This window comes from Zingiber officinale, chromosome 8A (assembly GCF_018446385.1).
Source record: "Zingiber officinale cultivar Zhangliang chromosome 8A, Zo_v1.1, whole genome shotgun sequence".
Lineage (NCBI taxonomy): Eukaryota > Viridiplantae > Streptophyta > Magnoliopsida > Zingiberales > Zingiberaceae > Zingiber > Zingiber officinale.
Window position 1 is genome coordinate 13,902,137 of NC_056000.1, and position 25,780 is coordinate 13,927,916.

The 25,780-nt window shown below is 37.2% G+C and overlaps 2 protein-coding genes across 5 annotated transcripts in view; both read right to left on the bottom strand.

Moving 5' to 3' along the window:
* Nucleotides 1-427: 427 nt before the first annotated feature.
* LOC122012599 lies at nt 428-4,729 on the bottom strand. The gene is made up of 2 exons (XM_042569195.1): nt 4,538-4,729; nt 428-4,412 (listed from the first exon to the last, which is right to left on the bottom strand). The coding sequence occupies exon 2, from the start codon at nt 4,353-4,355 to the stop codon at nt 501-503; it is 3,855 nt and encodes a 1,284-aa protein (XP_042425129.1). The 5' UTR covers nt 4,356-4,412; nt 4,538-4,729; the 3' UTR covers nt 428-500.
* Nucleotides 4,730-7,703: 2,974 nt separating this feature from the next.
* LOC122012602 (E3 UFM1-protein ligase 1 homolog) overlaps nt 7,704-25,780 on the bottom strand; it is a 33,053-nt gene continuing 14,976 nt past the window's right edge. For 2 of the 4 annotated variants that reach the window (XM_042569200.1, XM_042569198.1), the window contains 14 exons: nt 23,028-23,121; nt 22,901-22,957; nt 20,398-20,827; nt 20,164-20,318; nt 19,964-20,029; nt 19,816-19,884; nt 19,061-19,153; nt 18,868-18,933; nt 18,082-18,128; nt 17,936-17,999; nt 15,766-15,843; nt 15,623-15,685; nt 8,820-8,930; nt 7,704-8,129 (listed from right to left, as the gene is read on the bottom strand). In XM_042569200.1, the coding sequence (XP_042425134.1) occupies nt 8,031-8,129; nt 8,820-8,930; nt 15,623-15,685; nt 15,766-15,843; nt 17,936-17,999; nt 18,082-18,128; nt 18,868-18,933; nt 19,061-19,153; nt 19,816-19,884; nt 19,964-20,029; nt 20,164-20,318; nt 20,398-20,827; nt 22,901-22,957; nt 23,028-23,121 (1,492 nt within the window). In that variant the 3' untranslated portion in view covers nt 7,704-8,030. Of the gene's footprint in view, nt 8,130-8,819; nt 8,931-15,622; nt 15,686-15,765; nt 15,844-17,930; nt 18,000-18,081; nt 18,129-18,867; nt 18,939-19,060; nt 19,154-19,815; nt 19,885-19,963; nt 20,030-20,163; nt 20,319-20,397; nt 20,828-22,900; nt 22,958-23,027; nt 23,122-25,780 lie in introns of those variants that run through there. The other 2 variants (XM_042569199.1, XR_006120278.1) reach the window with 2 other exon arrangements.

The following is a 25,780-nucleotide window of genomic DNA, read 5'->3' on the forward strand; positions in this document are numbered from 1 at the left end:
TCAAAAATGAAGAATTTAATGATAGACCTAGAAATCTGTAAGTACCCAAATGTCTTCTATAATTGCAACGAAGATAACAACGGTCCACAAATTCCTTGTTATCAATCACAAGGCAAGAGTGTAGAATTCTTCATCGATAACTTGGTTTGAGTCCCTTAAGGCTTGAGATTCTAGTGATCAAATTGTGGAATCAAACTGATAGATAATGGTGAGGAAAAGGAGAAACACTAAAAAAACAAAAAAGTAACTGAATCAGAATCACCATTGAGAGCATACAAATGAGCAGTGAACACTTTAAATTTGACAATAGATCAAGGATCAGGATGCAGCGGAAGAACTAGTACTCTCCAACCTATAACAAGTAGTATAACTGAAGTAACTAAAAAGAAAAGAAAAGAAAAAGAAAAAAGATTAACACATGCAGATAGGAGACAATTTGACCCTTGAAGAATCTATAATTTTGTTACAAATGTTATCTAACATAAACATGCTGATAAAGTTTAGTATAATCTATTCTTCATAGTAAGGTCATATTGAAGACTAATTGGCCGTTCTTGACCAAATGTTCCATCATCAAAATCATCTGTAGAGTTCTCCTGACATACCAATCTTTCCCTCAATGGATTCGACCCTAGACCACCCCAATTATCATGGTCCTTTTTTATAGTGGTAGAATCAATACAAGCATTAGTATTATCTATATTTAGACCAACATCTTCAGAAGAAACTTCAGCTATTCCCCCAGCTCTGATTGGTGATGTGAGAACATTGAAATTATGTTCATCATCCAACCCAGAGCCACCAACCAAGGCTGCACTATCCACATCATTAACGGGCCCCATGTCTGATTGATCAAGTGAATCTTTTCTTTGTCTTTTCCATTTTTTAGTGGATGAAGTGCCATCATCCTCAAAATCCTCTTCTTCTCTATCCCTGTGTAAATAAACCCACAATTTTCTTTCGCTATCAAATTGCACACAAGGATCACGTTCATAATGCAACCTATCTAGAGCCCCACTCACAACTTGGTTCACTTGTGCATCAGAGATGTTTTCAACAACGTATTGAGAGTCCCTTAATAGGGTACAAACGTCTGCTCTAGTTCCAATTCTACCAGGAAGTCTGGCTGCTGCATCTCGAACAAGACAAAGAATTGTCACATGTGGTGGTCGATCAGGCTTAAGCATGAAATGATCCCGAGCTTTTGAGGTTGGTTTTCCACCGCCCCTTTTTAGTGGAGCAACAATAGATTTTTTCCCATCAGCAGCTGTATAGGAAAAGGCTCTATCTGGAATAGAATACCGTAACAATTCCTCTCTGTGAAAATATGCTCTTACTTCATCAGAGCTGGGGTTAATAGTGTTCAGACTCTTTTGGGCTCTTAGATCTTTGAACCTTGCTTTCTCATCCACGTTCAAAAGTAATGAAGCAGGAGGAGGTGGGAGACTTCCAATCTGCTGAAGTGTAATTTGACTACTTTTAAGCCAATTAGCAAAAGTATCAACCAGCTTTACCAGCATCTTGTGAGGAATACCCCATGCATCTGCTAAAGTTTCTTCTTCTCCATTATCATTGTGTGAGGAAGAAGCAATAGGACCTACCCATGACCAACTTTTGTTTGATTTCTCATATGATACGAAGGGTTTCCAACCCTTTGCCCCCAAAGGTGCCGTCTTAGATGAAAAAATCTTCAGAACTCCTCGGACTAAATCAGTAAGTGGTTCCTGTGTTTCAAGAATGTATGGATCTCCTGGGTTTAATCTAACTCGATCAACAATCTCTTGAACTGTGAGAGAAAGAAACCCAGTATCCTCTCCAGATCCTGTGGAATGTTTGCCCATATTCTCAAATGATTGCAAAATATGTATGTCAGTTGCTATTTGATGTACTTTGTGCTGACCATCTGTAAAAATTTTAGGTCCACTGTTGTCATGAAGATGGGAGGCTATCCGTGCAGTATCTTCAATAAGAGGAGTAATCATTGCCTTCCTTATAGCTGAAAGAAGATGTACAATAGAGAATGAAAACCCTGTGTGAATAGTTGGGGTGATAATGGTAAATGGTTTCTTCTGTGACTTAACTTTAGGTTCGCCATCTCCTGAAACCTTCCCTGATCTTACCAAATCCGGATTAATGTCATTCAGCATCTCAGTTTCAACATCTATTTTCCTTTTACCCTTCCTGGTACCAACACGGTCATCAACCTGTAGGTTTGGACTGTCCTGTAGGTGGACAGATTCATCTTGCTCGCTCAAGAGATGAGCATTAACTGTCAGTTTAGATTTCTTAGACAAAGAGTTACAACCTATAAGGGGCATATCCGATCTCTCTTGAGCAGCATCAATCCTTGGACCATCAGAAACCTCCATCATGTTCACTAACTTGTTGATTAATTTCTTGCTCCCTCGTGACTTGGGCATACCATGTAAACTCTCCTTATGTTCATCCATCACCCCACCACCATAATCATCAGCATACAAGGATTGCTCTGGAGAATGATGCATATCAGCCATTGCTTTATGCCTCTTTTCTGCATTTCTCAGCTTTGCACTTGGGTGCTGTAATAGTGCCTTTTTTGTAGGTTCTCCATTCTTCCCTTTCACAGAATTTGATTCTGGTGTATGTCCACTTTTATTCACATCAGGGAAGCCAGCATAGACTTTGTTATCACCTTTCATGAGCTTGTTTGACTTCCTAGTAGCAATCGGGAACCTATCATCCTCAACCTGCTCAGATGAATCAGATTCTGTCTCCTCACTTCCAGATATCATACTGCTGTCTCTCAAATATGTCACACCCTTATTCTCATACTGAGTCTCATTTTTTTTCATCCTCCCTTGTGATATCCTGGATCTAGAATCCTTCTGAATAGGTGAATTAACCATCTGTACTAAAGAATGTTTATAAGATTTATTTTTTAATTCATGACCAGCTCCAGATTTACCAGCCCTGTATTCTTTGCCAATCCTATCTGATTTAGCTGAATGACTCAAGGAAATGGCTTCCTCATGTATCTCATTTAGCTGCATGGAATCGATTAGCTTGTTCTTTCGGTCACTGCGGGTTGAAGGATACACCCAAACTCTGTCAAAATATTTAGCTTTGGTGTGTTCAGAAGAATCATGAATATAAGAAGTTATTTCTTGGCCTGAGTTCCATTTTCCCCCACAACCCTGGCTAAAATTGTTATCGATTTCAGGATCTTCATCATTGTGACTGTCTGTATCGTATCTTTTTTGTTGTCCTTGTTTCTTTCCTGATATCAGCATATTAGTTCTGGCTACTGCATGGCTATTTCTTGCAGCCCAGTCCCCTTGTGAAGCCACAAATTCTTCTTCCCTATCATCATGGTCATTGCTAATATGATCTCTAGTTCTTTTGGATGCTTTCACATCATACCCAGCAAATTTATTCTGTTTTGATCCATGCTTCAATGCTGAAGGATATCCATGTGATGATCCAACGCATTCCTGTGCTAAAACCTTAGAAGGGGCAACTTTTAATACACCCTTTGAGTACTCTTTTGTGTCCTTTACTGACTGGTAAGTCATGTCAATCTTATGGGGCATGATATCAAATGCAGGCTTCACAAACTGCTGGTCTTTCTTAAACCGCTTATTCAAATGCCAATTATCAGAATCCCCACTCTCTGAAGCCATCTCACAACTAACATCATCATTTCCAACATAGCTCAAAGGCCTCTGACTCCTCGGGATATTAAGTAGCCGAAGTCTTTCTTCAATAGCATATCCACTGCACTTCCTCCATGCATCCTTTGTGCGGACAAGAGTTCTTACCATAGAATTATGATATTTACACAGGTGATGGTAGTATTCATGCCGCTGTAAAAAACTAGAACCTCGACGGTAAAGAACAATCCTCGGATCACAGAGCCCTCCTTTCAACTGAATGAATAGAGTATCAAGCGGACTCCCAAAGTGAAAATTTTCCCTTGAAAACAGCTCTTTGAGAGTGCGCCCAAACGTCTCCTGATCCATATCCGGGAGGTACTCAGCCAACAAAAAACGCTCGTCCTCCGAGAGGCATTCATTCCACGTCTCCAAGGACAGCACTGTCCCCAAGGCAGAGAGGTCGTAGAGCTCGAGGGGAACGCTAAAACTCTGGTTCCCCACCTGACACAACTGAGTTCCCGGTTCACCAAGCTCAGCCGGATCAAACTCGTCGGATTCCATGCCGGAGTCCACGTCTGAAATTTCCGAAGCATAAGACACCACCTTGGCACTCCTCGTACAGGCCTCCTCCTCTGTATCCTGGATCGAACCGCTCCCTCTGCTCACGGGTGAGGATTTTCTGTCCCTCCTCGAAACCCTAGAGTCATCTTTCAAAATCGCCATTGATCCCCCGCTCAAGATGCAATCTTCAGCCCGCCAGCAACCGAACAGCACCGGAAACTATCAAAAAGTATCAAGAGAACCGAACGGATAATCGAGATGAACCAAAACCAATGAAAAGGAGGCTAAGAAAAAGCAGAGAAGGAAAACGAACACGAGGAAAGAGGGAAATAAGATCAACTCACCGGAGGAGAGGAAGCGAGACAAAGCAAAGGATTTGGATTGCGGCGTTGAAAGTGGAGTGAGAAGGGCGGAGAAGAAACCCTAAAGGAAATAGGAGAAGACGGGTAAGAAGAGAGGGGAGAGGAGGCGAAGCGGTTAGAATAAGGAGAAGGGAGGCGATGGATGGCTCGAGGAAGGGAAAGAGAGCGAAGTGTGTGCTTGGGACGGCGACCCGACACGGAGATGGTTCATTGTAGCGTTTCAGTTAACCCGAAACTACGGGCCGTTACAAGATAGTAGCGTTGGAGATTACTTTGATTTCTTTTAAAAAATAATTGATGCGTTTATTTATTTATTTATCTATCTATTTATCGAATGCCAAATTGGTTATGTAATTAACGTTCCAATTTCATCATGGAATTGCTTTAGTTTGCACATCGCCCGTTATTCGAGTATAGAAAATTTTTACAGTCTACTAATTTAGGACGTACAGAGCAAGAGTTGCATATATTTATATAAAAGGTGCAACTTATAACAAAAACTATTAATATTTAATTCAACTGTAGCGCATATTAAATAGGCATGCATTACAATATAAAACATAAATATTGTACTTATTATCCAAAGTGTACCCTCCTACTTACACAAATATACCTATCTACTATGCCTGAGTATACTATATATATATATATATATATATATATATATATATATATATATATTGAATACGATCAGAACAAAATTTGTTGAAGTGGAATAATCAATATTTTACCATGTAAATCTTTTTGCTGTTTTGCAATGAATGCATTAAAAAAAATTAATACAGTCAAGTAAACTGTTGCTCGTTACATAGACGATCAATAACGTTGTCATTAGTCTGAGCTCCTATATAAGGAGGCTGTGACTACATGAAAAAGGTTACGTGCATAGAAAAGTAGCAGAAGCTCTCCATCTACGTTCCCTCCTCCTCTGTCGTGCAACTTTTGCTCGGCGGAGTACCCGTGATAGTTCTGGTACCACTCGTTTTGTCGTGACCACCGGTGCTTGGTGGAATCACAGTTCACCATTGTATCCTGGGAATAGATGCCCCGAGAAAGCCTCGAAGTACAACCAAAGGTGGGGCAAATCTGTTTCAAGAAAACTGCGTTCGTCACAGGTCTTAGTTTACTCAGTTCACTCGTCCGACCGCTTTCTAGGCTTCGCTCTACTATTCGGCAGCAACTCGCTCAGCAGCAACTCGCTCGGCAGAAACCTGCAACTCGCTTGGCAGAAGCTTGCAATTCGCTCAGTCGGCCTTAAGCTTCGCTCGGTTGGCCTCTTCACTCGATCGGCCTCTTCGCTCGGTCGGTCTTAAGCTTCACTCGGTTAGCCTCTTCGCCCGGTCGGCCTCCAGTTCGCTCTGCCGCTCGTCCTTTCACTCGGTTGGTCGCTCTGCTGGATCTGCCCAACCGACCACTTGGCTGCTTCGCTCGGTCCATCAGCCCGACCGACCTTGATCTCGCTATCTCGCTCGGCACTTGATCGCCAAGCTCGCTAGGCTAAGCTGCTCAGCCGACCTTCAACTCGCTCGATCTCTTTGCTCACCCGATCGACTATAAGCTCGCTCGGTCACTACGCTCGGCTAGTCTCAAGCTTGCTCGAGAGCTAGGCCGCTCGACCACTGTATAGCCTTCATATGGCACTTGGCAGATATCGACCTGACAGTCTGAGATTTTCAACTCAGGTCATTTGATAAATAAGTAAATTTAATTCTATTTAAATTCAACTAATATCGTATAAATCTCCAGTAACATGTTTTCCGCAAATAATATATACGTAGTCTTCCTCTTATTTTATCTACTAAGTAAATTCAAAAGACAACTTATACGCACTCAATACACAATTTCATTATTTGCTAAGGTGTCATTCGACCAATTATTTGGAAGATGGAATGGCACGCATAAAATTAAAGTGTAATAACACTGTCTAGTTTTTGCTTAGAGAGCATGATCTCATCTCCACGGGATTATCTAGTTAATAAGAGAGTGATAGATTTATTATAATTATAATTAAATAGAAATCAATTTTTGATGAATACATAATTTTTAGAGAAAAAATTCTTTTCGCCTTTTAACCATTTGATAGTCAATTATAAACTGACTCTGTAATTTACTTTTTTTCATATAATTTAGGGACGGATCGTAAAAGAGATCTAGAATGAATGTAATCATCTTTTATTATAACTTTGTAATATAATTAGAGAGCATGATCTCACATAAATGACAAAGCTTGTAAGTTTTTTTTCCTTTTCCAAATGAGAGAGCATTTAAGGATATCCGAAAGAAGAGCACCAATTGCCTCACACTTATATGTTTAAAGAAGTCTCTCCCGTCTAATGACATTTGGGACCTTAGATATATCCGACCTACAATACCATATGCATTGTGTAAGGTTGTCATATCACCAATCATTTCATATTTAATACTTACGTAATGAGAATGGACAGACACCTATCACTCTATATCCAAGCATGGCTTGACCATGTCGACCACCATGTCTTGAGCAGATAAATTTTCTGCTGAAGATAATTGTCTTTCTTTTCCCCTTATGGATTCTCTGGTACCACGTCTGCTCATTCCCATTTCATTAGATTTTGAGTGACTTAGCATTTAAGAATGAATTTTGAAAATATCATATGTTAACTTTATAAAGAGACAAAGCTATTCACGTCTAGACGTACTCCGTTAAGTTAAACCAATTCATCATGCTAAATCAGTATCTTCTAATCCTAAAGGTGCACTAAACTGAAACTTAGGGCGAATATAACGCTCAAATTAAATTGTCATTGATTTATTTTTGGCTAGTCTTGTGCTTTATTATTTTTTAAAAATCAGGGAAATGTATGAAAAATACCGTCTTAAACCCTAAACCCTACACAAACTCTCTCCCCATTGTCAAATCTCCAACATATACTCGAGGTCTACCACCCATCCCCAAGCCACATCATCTCTGTCGACAAATCACATTTAGTGTGCCATTTGAAATATTGCAATCAAAATGAATATTTTGACAACTATCCACATTTTTTAACTTTTGTTATTCTAAGAGGGGGATAATACAATCCAACAATAACTGAAAATAAAAGTTTGCTAACAAGCAACATCTCAAGCTTATTTCAGGCCTGCTTACAACTCCAGGACGAACTAGAACTAAATGTTCCTATGCAAAATTCCACTCAAACAATGTCCACATTTACAGATCTGGATTACTTTAGTTTCATAAATATAAAAAACAATGAGAAATCTTCTGGGCAGTTCTTTGTTTGGAAAGGAATACTACAAAATCTGGAAGCAATATCCCTTCACAAGATTCAAGGTAAATAAATATAGGTAATGGACACAAATTCTTGCGACTTACTCGTTCTCCCCGTTACTTTCAGAGCTGACAGGTTCACTGCTTGCCCAAATGTAAAATAACGTCTTCCAAAGGAAGTTAAACAATAAAGGGTGGTCATCCGTTAATTTTTTGTCAATGGAGTTAGTTTGTGGTGCCCAAGACCAATGCTTTCAGTTCAGGCATTTTGCTTTCTAATAACTCCTGTTGGCTTAGGATCCTGTCATATGAACAATCGTCTTCCTGCACAGAAGAAACAGGTTAAAAAATAAGATTAATTACCAAATAATCAAAGAAGATGGCCAACTTTTGTTTATAGCAAATAATTAGCAACAATAGGAATATCATTAAGTCGGAAATGCATGATCATAGGTCAAACCAAATGTTCTCAAAATAGTCGGGAATCTTAATATTTGCATTGTTATCAATCAGATGATAATCAAACTGTAGCCGGTATAAGTTCTTTTCAAAGTAAAATGTGCAATTCAGAGCATAAAAAACCTCATCCCTAATCATGCTTTCTCCGAACTTGTGATGGATCGTTGGCCTGGTGGGGTAAACATGGATTTTTCTCAGTTTCGTTAATTTACCTAGTCAAATTAAAAGCAATAAAAAGACTGGTTGCTCCTAGTAAACAATCTTAAGTTGTTTTGATGATTTAAATTAGAAAACACAATCTGAAGTCTAGCCTACCTCCATTCAAGGAATTGTTAAAAAATTGTATTGTGAAATATCATCAAAATAATCTTGAAACAGAAGTACTGTGGTAAGGTAAATAATGGAAATTTTAAATAGACAGCCATGATGAGCGTTAGAAATAGGCCGTTGCAAGAAAATAATAGTGAATATTGATAGTGTCACTTTGCCTTCTTGTTACAAAAAAATATATCAGAAAGAGAGTGCAAATTTTAAAACTCTAATTAAGAAACTCACATCTCCAGTAGCAGCAGATTGCAATGCCAATAAAGTCACTGTTATCTTATGATACTCCATCAAGTCCTTGTATGCAGAATCCGGTAACTTCTCCTGCCAAATTTTGGAACACTAATTGAACACCTATAAGCCAAATTTTGGAACACTAATTGAACACCTATACAATATACAACTTAGATTGTGATTTATAAAGATAAACATGAATGTTCAAAAACTCAAACGCTGCTTCCTTGGGTTCATTATGATTAAAGGGATGCAGTCAAGACTGAAGAATCATATCTCCATTTCAGTTAAGCGTCTTTTGCTTTTGACAATTTTCAATGCAGAAGTTGGCAGTCTTCTCTCAGCATTTGGCTAAGGATTTAATATGAATACTAGTATACAATATTTCCTTTTTCAAAATTGACCTCTTTGGATATTGAATTGCTTCATGGTCTGAAGGGGAGCCTTGGCGCAACGAAAAGTTGTTGCCACGTGACCAAAAGGTCACGGGTTCGAATCCTGAAAACAGCCTCTTACAAAAAGCAAGGTAAGGCTGTGTATAATGAATCCTTCCCTGGACCCGCATGACAGAAGCTTCGTGCACCGGGCTATCCTTTTTTTTTCATGGTCTAAAGGTTCTTTTGAATGTTTAATGTGTTGAAAGGATGAAATTTTAGTTTGTATTTATAACTTTAGGATGAAAACATATGCCTTTGTTTTCAAATAGAATAACCTTGGTTCATAAATTTCTCCAGACATGGCTGCCACGGAAATGAAGCAATAAAGTACGGTTAAGATACTTAATTGACAAATGACACAATGAAAAACATGTACTTTAGTTTTTCTTTCCAGTTGATGAATATAGTCCACGGTTTTCTTACAATAGATGGGTGACTCAATAAAATATGATACATTTGAAAGGGTTGCAAATTTCATAATTGAAATGTTCGCTTGGTTAGAATATGATTGAGTTTGCCTAATTAGGATGCAAATTGTTAGATAAAATATGAAGGCTTAGCCTAGTCCAGGGCATGAAGCTCTCATGCATAAATTTAACTTATGCCAAGAGGCTATAAATATAGTTGTAATCTTATTAGTGCAAACAATGACTAAGAAACCAGTTTGTAACTTCAATGTGTCTTTTGACCTCAACTAAAAATGAAACCAATCCAGAGTTCATGAGTATTATCTGTATATATTAATTACCATATTATCTATATATATTAGTTAATATATATCTGTCAATTAACTAATTGTCAATTAGCGTCAATTAGCCTAATTATAATTTCATAAGGTAGATTCCTAGTTTGTATATAAATATGTCTCACTCTTATGAATTCTTTTATCTCAAATAACATGGTATCAGAGCAACTTCAACATTAGAGTTCCATCTCTACCTCTTTACCTCTCACGTGCTTGTATCTCTGTGGTGCATCACCACTTCACTGTCGCCCACGTGCACACAGCTCCACCGATCGATCACAACCTCCTCACCGAGACTCTTTCCTTCCCTCCTCTGTCCGTGCACAAAGTTGGTTGTTGCTCGTTGCCACAGGTCACTATGGCGCCTCCCCTTCCTTGGTGTACAATGCACGAGGCCGCTCCTGTGCTGACCTATAGCTACACAAGGCGCTGGCTCTCCTTCCACGATGTCATCAACTCAGATTCAGGCCGCCAAGCAGCCACCATGTCAGCCCTATCCCCGGCGACCGCTGTCGCCGCCGCTCTCTCAATACACGTCATCAGAAGCACTGCCGGTGTAGCCAAATCTCGGCCGCTAGCCTGGACCTATCGCCCTACTTTCCTCAACGCAAGCAACACCTAAGAGCGCTTGGGTTTGTCTATACTTGTTAGTTTGAATATTCCTTCGGATTCTTCTCTTATTTGACTTCCTTTGAGAATAAGTCTTATAGCTGAATAAAAGCCTTCTATTGGGACAGATGTGGTGTCTATAATGTCTAAAATCACAGACTATAAGCTAAATGGTTCGAACTATTTGGATTGGAATAAGATTGTTCGTCTTTATCTACAAAGTATTGACAAAGATAGTCATGATTCGAAGCAGACATTGCTCAAAGAGGATGCTCGCTTGTTCCTTCATATTCGCAATTGTATTGATAGTGAGGTAATTGGTTTGATCAATCACTATGGATTTGTTAAAAAACTAATTATTACTTGAAATTTCTATACTCTGGAAAAGAAAATCTCTCCCACATGTATAAGGTTTGCAAAGCATTTTATGGAAAAAAAAACAAGATCAACCTTGATCAATTATTTTATAGAATTCAACATATGAGGAGCTTAATATGTTGCTACCTTTGACGCTGAAATGAAGATTCAACAATGTCAACGAGAGCAGATGACTATCATAAGCATCCTTGCTGGCCTAACTCCTGACTTTAAGTCTACTAAGTCACAAGCTCTCTGGTTCTAAGGTATCATATTTACAAGATGTATTTAGTCGTGTTGTCCGTGCAGAAAGTATTGCACGCGTTCCAATTAGTGGTGCTTTGGTGAGTTGCAATACTAATTATGTACCTGGATGGAAACATAGGAGGTGATTCACAGGACTTTGAAACTCGAACACCGAATTCAGGTGGTATTATGTGCAACAACTGCCCTACGAAGTTTGAGCGTAGAAAGTTTCAGTATAAAAATCAGCAAAAACACTTGGCCCATATTGCAACCACTAATGATGCCTCTGATAAATCGGTTCTTATCTCTGCGGATGAATTTGCAAAATATTAGGGATCACTCAAGTTTTCATCTTATCACTACTATTGCTAATTCAGGTAAACAAAACGTATGTCTTCTGTTCTCATCTTCTAAATAGATCATTGATTCTGGTGTCATAGATCATATGACAAGTAATTTTAGTTTCTTTTCTACTTTTTAGTCCAAAGCTAACACTCCTATTATTACTTTAGCTGATGGGTCTCCATCATGTGTTTATGAGTTTGACACTATCAATCTTACCCCTTTGCTTCCTCTATCTTCCATTTTATATTTTACCTAATTTATCTTTTAATTTAATCTCTATTAGTCAACTAACTCGTAATCTTAATTGTTGCATCTCATTTTTTCCTGATCATTGTTTATTTTACGATCTTTTGATGAAGAAGTTGATTGGTAAAGGACATGAATCTGCAAGCCTCTATATTCTTGACACATTGCTCTCAAATTCTTTTGCTTGCTCGAGTGTTACTTCTTAGGTTGGGGCATTCATCTCTCCCTTTGCTCAAAAAGCTTTGTCCGTAATATGGTAAGGTGTCTTCATTAGATTGTGAGTCGTGTCAGTTTGCAAAACATCACCGTCTTATTTTGATTCCTAGAGTAAATAAGTGTACTACTATTCCTTTTGAATTAGTTCATTCTGATTGATCATGTCTGAGAACGTTGACAAATAAACCATTGGTGAGTTAGAGGGGATGCTAACTCGGTCACCAATCGTCTAGGGACAAGGATTGGAGGGGAGATTTGTTGGAGCCTGGATAGAATAAGATGAAAGAAAGAGGGTTAGAATAACGGTCAGGGGTTCCTAGCGTAGCTACTCTGACGCTCAAGTTTTTGGCGAGGAGAGCAAAGAGTTGTTTAAGGTTTTGAATGCGTGTGTGCACATACCTGAGCTTATAAGGGTGGGCTACCTTTTATAGAGCGACAGTTGAATCCTACATTCTCCGCGTATCCCGAAATTCGCATGATTTGTTATTTACTTCCTGAAATAGTCAAAAATCCTAAAATTCATGCAATCGTTATCTTCTTCTTGAAATAGTTTGAAATCCCGAGATCCACGCGATTATTATCTACTTCTTGAAATAAATGACGACATTGTCTTCTAACTGAGAACGTCATGGAGTCAGGGGTCTCGTTAAGTCGAGAGGGGGCTCGGAGACAACATGGTGATTGGGATCGTCATGAAGTCGAGATTCCACCGAGTCTTGGGGCAGCTCAAGGACGAACAACCCGAGGTCAGGGACTACTGGTATTTTAGATCGTATGGACTCGGGGGATAACTCGACTTTTCCTCTACTGTGCTTGCCACCTCAGTAGGATTGTTAATCTCCTTATCCACGTGGTGCCTTCTAATATCACTAATATTTGGGTCCTTGTCCTATTTTGTCTAAACCTGATTTTAGCTATTTTGTTACTTCTGTGGATGATTATTCTCGTGTAACTTCGTTATATTTAATGAAAAATCATTCTCACTTATTTTCTTTGTTTTGTGTCATCCATCCGTACTTTGCAAATAGATAATACCAAGGAATATACGTCTAATTTATTCTAATCTTATATGGGTCAAAATGATATGCTTCATGAAACCTCTTCTGTTGATTCTTCATTCCAAAATGGTGCGGTTGAACGTAAAAACAGACATCTTCTTGAAACTGCATAGGTCCTTTTATTTCAAATGAATGTTCCAAAAACTTTTTGGGCTGATACAGTTTCTACAGCATGTTCTCTCATTAACTGCATGTCACGGTGAGATCCCTTATAAAATCCTTTTTCCCAATAAGTCGTTTCCCGTTAACCCTAAGATATTAAGTAACACTTGTTTTGTTAGGGATGTTCATTCGCATGTCACTAAATTAGATCCCAAGTCTGTGAAGTGCTTGGTTATTCTCATCTTCAAAAAAATTATAGGTGTTATTGTCACAATACTAACAAATATCTTGTCACATTTGATATTACCTTCATGGAAGACACACCTTATTTCCCGTCCTCGCCTATTCCGACTTGTCAAAGGGAGGATGATGATTTATTAGTGTATTCTATCACATCCTCCGCACTCATCCCGCATCCCGCTCTTATCAAGCCTCCTATTATTCAAGTCTATTCTAGACGTCAACCTCTTGATTCATGTCTTGCATCTACTACTTTGTCATTAGATCGAGTCTCGAGCGATGATCTTCCTATTGCGTTACGCAAAGGTAAACGGAGTGTACTTATCCTACTTTTATTTCTTATAACAACTTATCGTCTTCCTCTGGTTCTTTTATTGTTTCACTTTCCTCTTGTTCTTTTATTGGTTCACTTGACTCTATCGCTATTCCTAAAACTGTCAAGTCATATCTTATCCTATTTAAAAAGATGCAATGATAGAGGGGATGAATGCTTTAGATGACAATGACACTTGGGACTTTGTCAATCTACCTTCAGTGAAACAAGCTATTGGATGCAAATGGTATTCGCAGTTAAAGTTAAACTGGATGGGTCAGTTGTCATATTAAAAGTCCGTCTTATCGCTAAAGGATATACTTAGACCTATGGATTATTTTAACATTTTTTTTTCTTGTTGCAAAGTTGACTTCGATTGTTTATTTCAATGGTCGCTACTCATCATTGGCATTTACATCAACTTGATATCAAGAATACTTTTCTTTATGGTGATCTTTAGGAGGTGTATATGGAGCAACCTCCTGATTTTGTTGCTTAGGGGGAGTTTGCCGTCTTCGAAAATCTTTGTATGGTATGAAACAAAGTCCTCATGCTTGGTTTGAAAATTTTAGTCAGGCTGATGGAAAATTTGGTACAATGAAAAGCAAGTCTGACAATTCTATGTTCTACAAGTAGTCAGGAGTTGATATCATTCTATTAGTTGTGGATGTGGATGATATTGTTATCACTAGAAGTGATATTACGGGAATCTCATTTCTTAAATCTTTTATTCATATTCAGTTTCACATGAAAGACTTGGGGTGCTAAAGTATTTCTTGGGTGTTGAAGTTATAAGGAATAAAAAAGGTATATTTCTATCTCAGAGAAAATATGTCCTCGACCTGAAAAATTAGGGGCAAAGCCTTGTAGTAGTCCAATGACTAAGAACATGCACCTCACAGGCCATGGAGACTTTTTGAACATCCTGATAAATATCGAAAGTTGGTTGGGAACTTGAATTACCTTACCGTGACTTGTCTAGATATTGCATATTCGATTAGTGTTGTTAGTCAGTTTATCTCATCTCCAATCGTTCATCATTGGATAACGTTAGAGTAAATTTTATATTACTTGAAAGGAGCACCCGGACAAGGTATCATATATGCAAATCATGGGCGCAGTATATTTAATATTTTTCAAATGTAGATTGAGCAGGTTCCTAAATGGATAGAATATCTACTTCAAGTTATTATATCTTTGTTAGAGGAAATTTAGTCTCTTGGAAGAGTAAGAAGCAAAATATTATGTCACGATCTAGTGCAGAGTCAGAATATAGGGCTATCACACAATCTATGTGTGAGATAATGTAGATATATCAACTCTTGACTCAAGTATGACTTAAAATTTAAGTACTAGCAAAACTGTGGTATGATAACCAAGTTGCTCTTTATATTACATTGAATCATGTGTTTCATGAGCGAACTAAGCATATTGAAATTAATTGTCATTTTGTTCGTGAGAAAATTTTAAAAAAAAACTTGATTTCTATAGGATATGTAAAGACTAGAGAACAACTAGAGGACATCTTCACAAAAGCTTTAAATAGGGTTTGGGTTGATTATCTTTGTAACAAGTTGGGTACGATTGATATCTATGTTCCAACTTAAGGAAGAGTATTATTTGTATATATTAGTTATCATATTATATGTATATATTAGTTAATATGTCTGTCAATTAGCTAATTGTCAATTAGAGTCAATTAGCCTAATTATAGTTTCCAAAGATACATTCCTAATTTATATATAAATCTGTCTCTCTTCAATAACAATTATTAATTCATTTTCTCTCAAATAACAATGAGAAAATAAGAAGATCACTGATCCAAAATAGCTGAGCCACATGGGTTACTATTGTATAAATAAAACAAAGGCAATGCATAAGTCTACCTTCAGCCGGGAAATAGCAGCAGATATGGCCCTTCCAGGAGCTTGAAGAGCTTTATTATAGACCTAATAACATTCATATAGATTCTAGTAACACGAACATATAATACTACTAAAAAATTCAAAACATATTTACAACACCACACCTGCATATACAGCAAAGCAACCACCTTAGACAAAAGTTGAACTGGGTCAGTTTCAATAGAGACTTGTGATGTCAAATCCTGATTAAAAATCTCAGTGTCAGAAGCATCATGAATTACATGATTCACACTAGAAACATGATAAATGGTGAATCTCCCAAGAAATAGAATATCAATAAGTTCAGCATCCAGTTGTATATGAAGAAAAGGATAATTAAGCTAGTTCATGTAGAAAAAAAACATGATAAAATCAAACATGACAAGCGGCCACTTGTTGATGATCATATAGCTGAAATAAAGGATTCAAATCTTGATGGCGAAACCATAAAAGCTAGTGTTTACTGGTTTTATCATTAACCAATATGCAACTTCTCCAAAATGTGATGATCTCAGGTAAAGCTGAGATGTCCTCTCAACCAAAGTGGATTATATTCCCAGTCTGCATGTGGATCAAACCAATCAAATAAGCAAGCCAACAAGATACATCTAACTCAGTTAATGGAAGAGATGAGAAATCAAAATAAGTGATGTAGATGTAGTAATTAGTCATCTCAATTTCAAATTGGGCTTGGGTATAACAAATTTAGCAATTACTCCACAGTCCATTGAATGCTGAGATGTAGTAGGTTCACATGGTGCACAAGTTATTAGTTATCGCTTTGTTTCATGGATAATAAGAACATCAGTTTGTTTTAGCTGGGTTTGCATATTTAGCTTATGGATGTGACCCTCAAACCAGTAGACCAAGTTGAGATTAGCAAAAAAAACTAGTAGAGGGTGCAAAAATGAAGATTTCAGGAGCCCTAGTAACCAGGAAAGCTACTGAGCCCTCCATTTAATCCCTGCATGGCTGCTCTAATAGTTGGCTCGTCATTTACCCGTTTCAAGTTGACACTCGGCAAACCCATATCATTTATAATTTATTTATTTTTTTCTGAAACAGTCATCAGGACACTAGGATTCATATGTCTCATACTTGTACCAAGTCAAGTAGCATAAGTTGACCAAGACCACTTCCACTTTTGTTTCTCTTATGCTCAGTTTACACCTACAAGAGCAAATCAATTATGGAAGGGAAGAGATCCATTTGTGCTAATTTGTTCTAAGTTTATTGAGTGGAAGGGCGAAAGAAGGGAAGGGTCCTCGTCTTTTCAGGTGAAGGCATGCAGTGGCATCTAGATGGGAATGAAGCATAACAAGCGTGTGGTGGGTGGCGGACGCATGGCTGAAAGTAGGCGTGGACGTGTTTCAGATGGCAAGTAGACACATTGTGAGTGCAAGCAGGTGGTAGAATGGCGGCCAGCTACGGGATACAATGAGTGACGAGAAGAGCCTCATGAAGGAGGGAGGTAGGAGGATTGGAATGTGATCACATGACAGGTCAAGGGATCAAAAGTGTTTTCCATGAGATTTTGGGCAAATCAGATTTTAGCCAAAAATGAATCTGCAGATGGATTTGTTTTCCATCCTTTGGATAATTGTGCACCTAGAAGACTGGGGAGAGTGCTTTGATTCTCACCATCTGCCCCTCCACCATCCGTTCTTTGAAGTAAAGAGAGCATTACTCTCCTATTCATCTCTCTCTCTCTCTCTCTCCTTTTATAATAAAAGCAAAGTGGTAGTACCACATTGAGATTGAAATCTTGACGATGCACAATGGGAGATGGAAACCTAAAAATTGTACCAACCCATTTGTGTTATATCTAAATGATCAAAGGTTTCATATGACAGTGGCAAAATATTTATCTGAAAAAGAATTATGGAATCATAAAACAACAACAACCAAGCATTATCCTACTAGGTGGGGTCAGCTATATGGATTTTTTTACGCCATTGAGCTTTATCTCCAAGCCCGGAAAAAGGAGGAGGGTTGCGTTAGGTTGCCCGCCAACGTTAAAACTATGATAAATATTCAATGAATGAATTCATTAAACTATTGTGCATGGAATCATATATAAAACTAAAATTATTCATCGGATAGGTGCCACCTTTGAACTTAGCAGTCATAATTAGTAAGATTCTTAATGATCAAATGCTTTCTACAAGTGACTAACAAAAGTAGCAAGTGGATTATTGCACATTAGCATATTGCAAAATCATCAGATGTTAGAAAAAAAAAAGGGGTGCCCTAAAGTTCCTAGTACAAAAAATAAAAAATAAAAACTGAATGTACCTTACGATAAGAGTGCAATAGTGTCCTTTCCAATTTTTTATCAAGCTTCTTTACTAGTAGGCCACTGCATGATGGCATAGCAAATACTCTGATCATCCAGAGGACATAAAAGTTCAAATTATAATCCAAAATGAAGTAATTATTACCTTTCTTCCACCAAATCTCTTAATGTGGTGATGAATGTATCTAATCTCTGCCAGTGTCAGAAATAAAAGCAATTAATATGCCTGAAACTGTGATGCATCACAAAGTAACATTGACTTTGGAATTTAACAATTGGAGTACACAGAGCACAAGCAATTGCAAATTTCATACCAAAAGTAAGTTGATCTAACCAAAGTAACACCGACTTAGGAGACCAATTGCAATAGATGGTGATTTGTTTACAAAATGAGTTGCATGAAATTATACCTTCCAAGCAATTTCTTGATTGTTCCTAAACAAAACAATAAGCACTTGCCTGTACTAACATTATCAGGAACAAAAGCAGGCATACAATATCATCATTTGTTTTATTGTTTAGAAGTAAGAAAACATCCTTTCTCAAGATTTATAGACAACCAGACATTGATCAGCTCCACTTGTCTACTTATTCAAGTCCACTTATGTTTCATAAATTGAAGCTTTTGCCAGTTTGATTCATCAAAACAGAGGGCTAGTGTATACTGTTGAATATTTACATAGAAAATTATCTATGATTTAAGAGTCAATTCCAGACATCTAACCGAGGACTCTAATTTCAAAGTCAGGAAAAATGCTGATCAACTACCCGACATAAATAAACTAAACATTTAGCAATTAAGATAACAAAAGAATTGCATTGTAAAGATGGAATGAGACTCCTGTTATAGTATATTAGAGAACAAAAGCTACACAGATAAACAAGTACATGCCAAATGTAGGAACTAAAATTTTTCAAATGAAGGACTAACTTTTCCCTCAAGTGCTTCTACTGCTGTTTGAGCCTTAACTGCAAAAGAAGCTGGCAACCCTTTTGCCTGCACTAAGAAAACAAAATTGGAACACTTGGCAAATGATTACTATTTAATAGATGCAGATAAACCTTATCCAGCCTGTGATATTAAAGATAAATAAACAACTATAGCTTTTTGAGTTATTCCAAACCAGAGAAACACGATCTGCACAAGTGAGAGATACTGATTCCATATTATCGCAATCCTCGATATTAATGCCATTCATCAGATTGTTTTCTTTTTCCTGAAAAACAAAAAAGGAAAAGTTGTCATATCTATGCACTAAGCGCCCGTCTTATTGCTGGTTCAGTCTTTGAAAAAGTTGTTAATATTTTCTGAACTGAGAAATGGGATATTGATAAGAAAAAAAATAATAATCAAGTTTCTGTCTATGAGGAAAAGCAAAAGTGAAAGAATCTGTGATTAATTAAAACAGGAGCAGTGCAATAATAAAGGATCACAACAGAGGGATTAGTGCTAAATAGCTTTTCTTGTAAGGACGCATTACGACTAGTGCTAAATAACTTTTCTTGAATCAAACTGAAAGTAAGTTATAAAATATCTAAGAGAAGTACTTCATTCCAAGGTCAACTCCACCAACTGTTTCTTGGATACGATGAGAAACACATGGCATAAGATAAACCTTAGTAAGATGTAGATGCAATTGTATTTATGGCTAAACATTTTCTTAATACTTCAGGTACACTTAATGATATGCAGTATAGCTTGGATATGAACACTAAGACTCCTCAATTTAAAACTTTCAGAAGAACATAGAGATGATTGGAAATAGACAACTACTATCAATACATCATCATTTACCAAAAATATATAAATGGAAGATTCTAAAATATTTGCTAGAATGATAACATGTTCATAATAGATGCTATAAGATCTTATACTTACTAGGGTATACAAAAGTTTGTCAACAATGGGAGCAGCCATAGTCTTCAACAAATGCTTGTGTAAGATTACCTAATACCAATGTGAAGATAAGCTTGGATCAACCTTTCATTTAAAGAGATAAAAAAAAAATCTGTTTAGCAGAAGTTACAGAAACTGAAGGGTCGTCCTCAAAAAGCTCTAGTGCTTTCTCGTAAAGCTGTAGATCCAAGAAAACCTAAAAATCATGAAAAGGATGCAATCATACAGTCAGAGAGTCGCATGCACACAAAGTGCAGTAGCTGAAAATGGAAGGAAACAGAAACTTAAAAGATAGCTTATCAACTCAACGAAGGAAAGTAAGTAACAAACCTCATCTAGCTGCTTCTGCAGATTATCAAGTAGCTTCCTCCTCTTTTCAGAATTCTCTAAGATAATTGTATCTCTTCTTTTCATCCACGAGTTGACAAGCATTGGCCTTAAATGGGACGACAGATGTTTAACCAATGCAAGTGAATCCTCAGGATCTGATGAATCAAATATAGCAGTTAATATTCTGTGCAAGTGATCATTTATCAATCCATAATAGATAAGATTATTTGATACCTCCTGATTCTCCCAAATCTGGAGCAAGTAACAAGATCTTTTGCTTTATCCAATCTTCAGAAGGAACATTCAAACTATCCTCTGTTAGTTTACTCGAACCTTTTTTAGCAACAGATTTCACATCAAATACATCCAAAGACCCTGTATCCCTGTTTTTTCGTTGATTTTTTTTGGATTTACCAGGAAGGTTTTCCTGGCTGTCAAGATTGTCTTCAGTTGCCCCAGTTTTTCCTGATGCTGTGGATTTCCCTTTTTTCTTCTTTCCTCCTTTTTCTGTAACATTATATTTGCTGCCGCCATCATCTCTCTCTTTTGATTCATTGTTTGGATCTGAACTGACTCCAACCTTCATCGAACTAGCAGAATAAAGATTACTGCCAACCCCTTGACAAAGTTCATCCATTTCTTTTTCCACTCGCTCAAAGAGATCCTGTTTAGCAAGTGCTCAAATTACATATAAACAGAAAGAATCAGATAAACAAACAAGTTTCAGAAGATCTTTTTTCCAACTATAATAACTAAAGTCTAAATCTCCAAAAACGCAAGGCCTCAACGACTGAACATTAGGTCTAGCTTTCTATGATAATCAACAAAGATTCAAGATTCAGATGTTTGAAATAATGGTGAAGACCAAAGTTGTTTGTATCCTTCCCACCAACAAGCCAATAACATTGAGTAATGCAATATTGATGCTCAGATGTCAAACCAAATATATGATAGTACCGCAACATCAAACCGCTTGATAGTAAGTCAGATCATGTTTGTTTCTCTATATTCACATATAAAACAGCAATGAAATTGAAAAGCTCATTCTAAACAGCAAGGAAATAGAAGGAAAATGAGACTAACACAGAGAAGAACACTAATTTGATGTCAATATTTAAAAAACAAAAATCAGCAATACTCTGACAATGCACCCCATCACAAGTAATTGTCTACACTGTATCAGAGGATCTTATCTTTGCCAAATCTTTAAAAAACGACATTGCACTAGACCTTTCCAAAAAAGGAAAGAGAAAGTAGCTATATCCATCTAATAAAGATGCAACTTTGGCATAGACTCTCTTAAGATATAATATCAAAACTGAGGTTAACAATAGTAATCTCGACAAGAACCATAAACTATAATGCACAAGAACAATAGTGTTAATGCAGTATACAAATAGAAGAAATAAACAAAATGAACTCAGGTCTAGTTTCCCATGAGGGAAGAAAACTAGGAAAAGAGAGAGGGTAGGAGAAAATTCAAAGGACAGAGAAATATTTTCCTAGTTTCAGTTTGCTTGGAGGCGATAAAAGAAATAGAGTTTCACTTTCAACAGTTTTCTTGAAGAAAAAGAAAGAAGGAAACTTATATTTAAAAAAAAAATGGTAAAAACATTATATATATGGTCGAAGTTGAGCTCCATTGCATGAAAACAACATATTTTCTTTCCAAATCGGGTGGAAGGGAATTTGGGCCAAAACAAAGAAAATTTTCACCAGTTTTTTTATCACTCTCTATCAGAGAAAGGATCTGAGAAAATAATTTCAATATCTTGTTTCCATCCACATTTCCTTCCCTCTTAGGAAACACGGCCTAAAACCCAAAGTAATCTAAGTAATCTAAATTCTGCAAGAATAATTTGGTGCAGTGTCATTTGTAACCTCTAATTTGCATTTAAAGTTAATGCTTCCATATCACAATCATTCTGGAGATCGCCTTCAGGAATCTAAGTTTCAATAATATGAATTATAGTTTTGCTCAAATAACAGTGTTTTGCTGCCTTTTCAACCAAACTGCCAAGATGTTTGTCATGGGGGAAATAATAAACATACTTAAAAAGTGCTAGATAGACCATGCACAAAAGTTGAAGGTTTCAAAAGCACAAACCCAGCCACCTATAAAGCGAAGGGTAACAAATTAAGACGATCAACCAAAAAGAACTCTTAGGCAATCACATCTTGTTCTCTCAAACTTAAGCAGGATCTATCTTTTCTGTTCTCATAGCCAAAGGCCCTAAGCACGATTCATCATCTGATAATGATCATGATCCAACAAACGTATTAACTAAAGAACACAGTAATCATCTAGTAAACAGTTTCACATAAATGTCAATGAATTTTCCAGTCAGAAATAATTAGTTCATGCAGGTATTCACCTAAACAGAGTTAATGACTGCAAGCACAGATCTGAACTCAAGCCAAACAAAAAACTGCAGGCACAACCAAAACAGTAAACATGAAATGAGGTAAAAGCAGCTGAATACTTCAAAGTGATGCATCCATTTTACTTCCCTGGTTAAAAATAGAATGTATAACCATAAATAAGCAGTTCGTGTACTGTCATAACCAGCAACAATAATTCAATGAGGCATGCATAGAGAAAAAGAAAACAAATATTTACAATCCCTTGGCAAAATTGTTATCAGATAATGGATTTTGACATCTATGAAAATATAAAGAGAACCAAGATAATGGATTTTGACATAAGAATGTGACTACAGCATTCTTCATAACTCACCTTGACAAAGATGCTGCTAAAAACACAAGATTCGCCCAGTATAATTGCTTGTGAAGACTGCAGTAGAATACAAAGCATGTCAAATGTTAACAAATTCGAGACTAAAACAGAGAATTGAGTATATAACCTTAGTTGCTCTCTGCAAAGATGAACAAAGTGACAAAATTTTCAGAACATCCTGCCCACCAACGTATGGTGGTAGAACTGAAAGTACATCAATCCTGGATGAAGATGAAAATATTTCATACCAAAATGTCATCGGTAGTGAAAAAATGATAAAAGAAACTTTAACAGATCAGGCTGTCACATTTTATTTGAAGAACAAGTATGGTTTAGCATTGAGAAGGTGGAATCAATCAAGTGCGACTTTTTTTTGTTTTTAATTAGTTATATGTATTTACTTATAATGATACTGATATTACTTATAATATTACTTGAATTATAAATTTATTGAAATTGAAAGTCAAAGAAATCTTAGATTATCAATATAATTTTTAAGAAATAGTAACAAACCTATTTCTTATAAACTACTTCTCTGACTACCAGCATGAAAAACTTAAACGTACTGAGGATGGCCATCTTTTACATAAGTTCAACAAACTTATTGCTGCCTACAAATCAGAAGCAGCATGCAAACTCATCCCAATGTGTCAGGTTAATCTTCTTCTTATTTCCCCTCATTTACCTTCTTTTGGATAAGTGATAGTATTGACCACATTTGTTTTACTTATTTGTTAATTTACTTATTTACCACAATTCATCCATAAATGTAAATAAAATAAAACTAATTGACCTGAGCATTAAAGAACCATTTCACCATCCTTTCATCACCAGCATTCTGCCAATATGCACCAAACTAAGTCATGACTGCTTTCTTCGAGATTGTGTTTCCACAGACACAGTGAGATGAGGCTACAGATAAAAATTCTAGACCCGGAATCACTTCAATCCTCCTATACATTGTCCTCTAGCACCAGAAATAAAAAGGAGTGTGACTTTTGACAGCAAAAGATTTCAAGATCAATCAAAGTCCCTTGACATCCCATGGGAAGTGAACTAGAATCATAAATGGGATGACCACAATAGCAAAAGGGAGCTTGACCTCTGGCTCCATGGTTGATCACGAGCTCATCCCACTCCATAATGGTAGGAGGAAATGGCTTGGAGGTGAATCTGAGCCAGGCATCAGGGTGATGGACGAAGGTGATTGATGCCAACCTGGTGAATTCCTCTACTTCCTACCAGAACAGTGGCTCATTTATATGGGACTGGGGGAATGCAGGTGAAACAAACTGACAAAGCTGCAGGAGTAAAACTCCCACCGACACATAAAGAAGCTCAGCACCCTCCGACTTCACATGGATGCATCTCCCAGATTAGAAAATTTATTATTGCATTGATACGCACGCAATTTTTTGTGCTTGTATTCAAAATAGTGAAGTGGAAGGGGCACTTGAAATAAAACAGACTGTGCAGGTGGCAAAATGGGTAAAAAACAATCATGTGACCTGGGAGATGAGGACTGTGACACAGTCCTCAGTCACTCTAAGTGGATAAGCTGAGGACTGTGACAATAAACCTTACCAACCCTGCCTTCATAGGCAAGTGTATGCGAGTCCACTCTGATTTTACCCATTTTGCCACGTGGCAAGTCCTCAGTCCCTCTAAGTGGATAAGCTGAGGACTGTGACAAGAAAACCTTACAGCTCTGCCTTCATAGACAAGCGTAGGCGAGTCCTTCCTTCCAATCATTTTACTAGAAATGGAACTAACATACTGCTATATGCCTTCTTTTCTGGTGTTGTCCTCCTAACTTAGAAGAGAGAGAAAGATATACAACAAATGAACAAGATGCCTGTTAAGGGAAAATGCCGCAGGCAGATAAAGGGTTCCCTATCCAAGTCTGATCAGTCCTTTCATCAAGAAGCGTCCTTAACTTAAGATTGGATTCCTACGTGTTATACCCTTGGCTTAACGAGGAAATAGCAGGCTTAGTTGAGAAAGAAAAGTACAAACAGTATATTGTATCAATAAACCATTGTTAACATGCACATAGCATTATTACTTTATTAAATAACACATTTTTGTTGTAAGCGTACAATCACATATTGCTTGAATATCATGCAAAAAAAAGTAATTGATCACTTGATATAATAAATAACTATAAGCATAAAAATTTATGGAATTAGTCTCACACATGGTACTATTTCATTATGTGTTATATAGATAAAGAATGTAACAGTACTCTTTTCATCATAAGACTAATCTCTTTCAATTTGATACCAAAGCAGCTTAAAAATCCTAGAATTATAAAAGAGTCCTATAAAGAGTCTTCTTTGTTCTATATAGAGTGGAGGATAGTAGGCCACCAACATGTGATAACACATCTACAGCCTCCCCTCCCGTACCTTATTCCCCTTTCTATCCGATTGAAGACTAATGTCTCTCTCTGTCTTTCTTCTTGTTTCCCTTTGACGAATAAGAGCAATTTGGATCCTCCCAATGAGGTTTCTGATTCTTACTCTTGGGCCTACACAATACTATGTTGACTTTCTAAGCTGACGTCCATGTGCACTTCTCCCACATTTGCACTGTCAGATTCACCCTAACCCCAGGGTCCTAATTGCTGCCCTCTAAGTGTCACCCTCACCGGCCTGCTCTAAAATCTTGCACCTTGTCAACGCAAATATCATAGGCATTGATCCAATGTTATCTCCTTCATTACTCCCATAAGCCTAATGACTATCACTCCCTCATCTTTGTCAACTGCATACTTGAAAGTTGAAATTGTAAAGTTCAATAAATTGACCCCTCCCTCCCTCACCCATGTGTGAGATTGTCTCCCTCCCTATTGTTGTAGCTAACAGATTCACAAAGGTG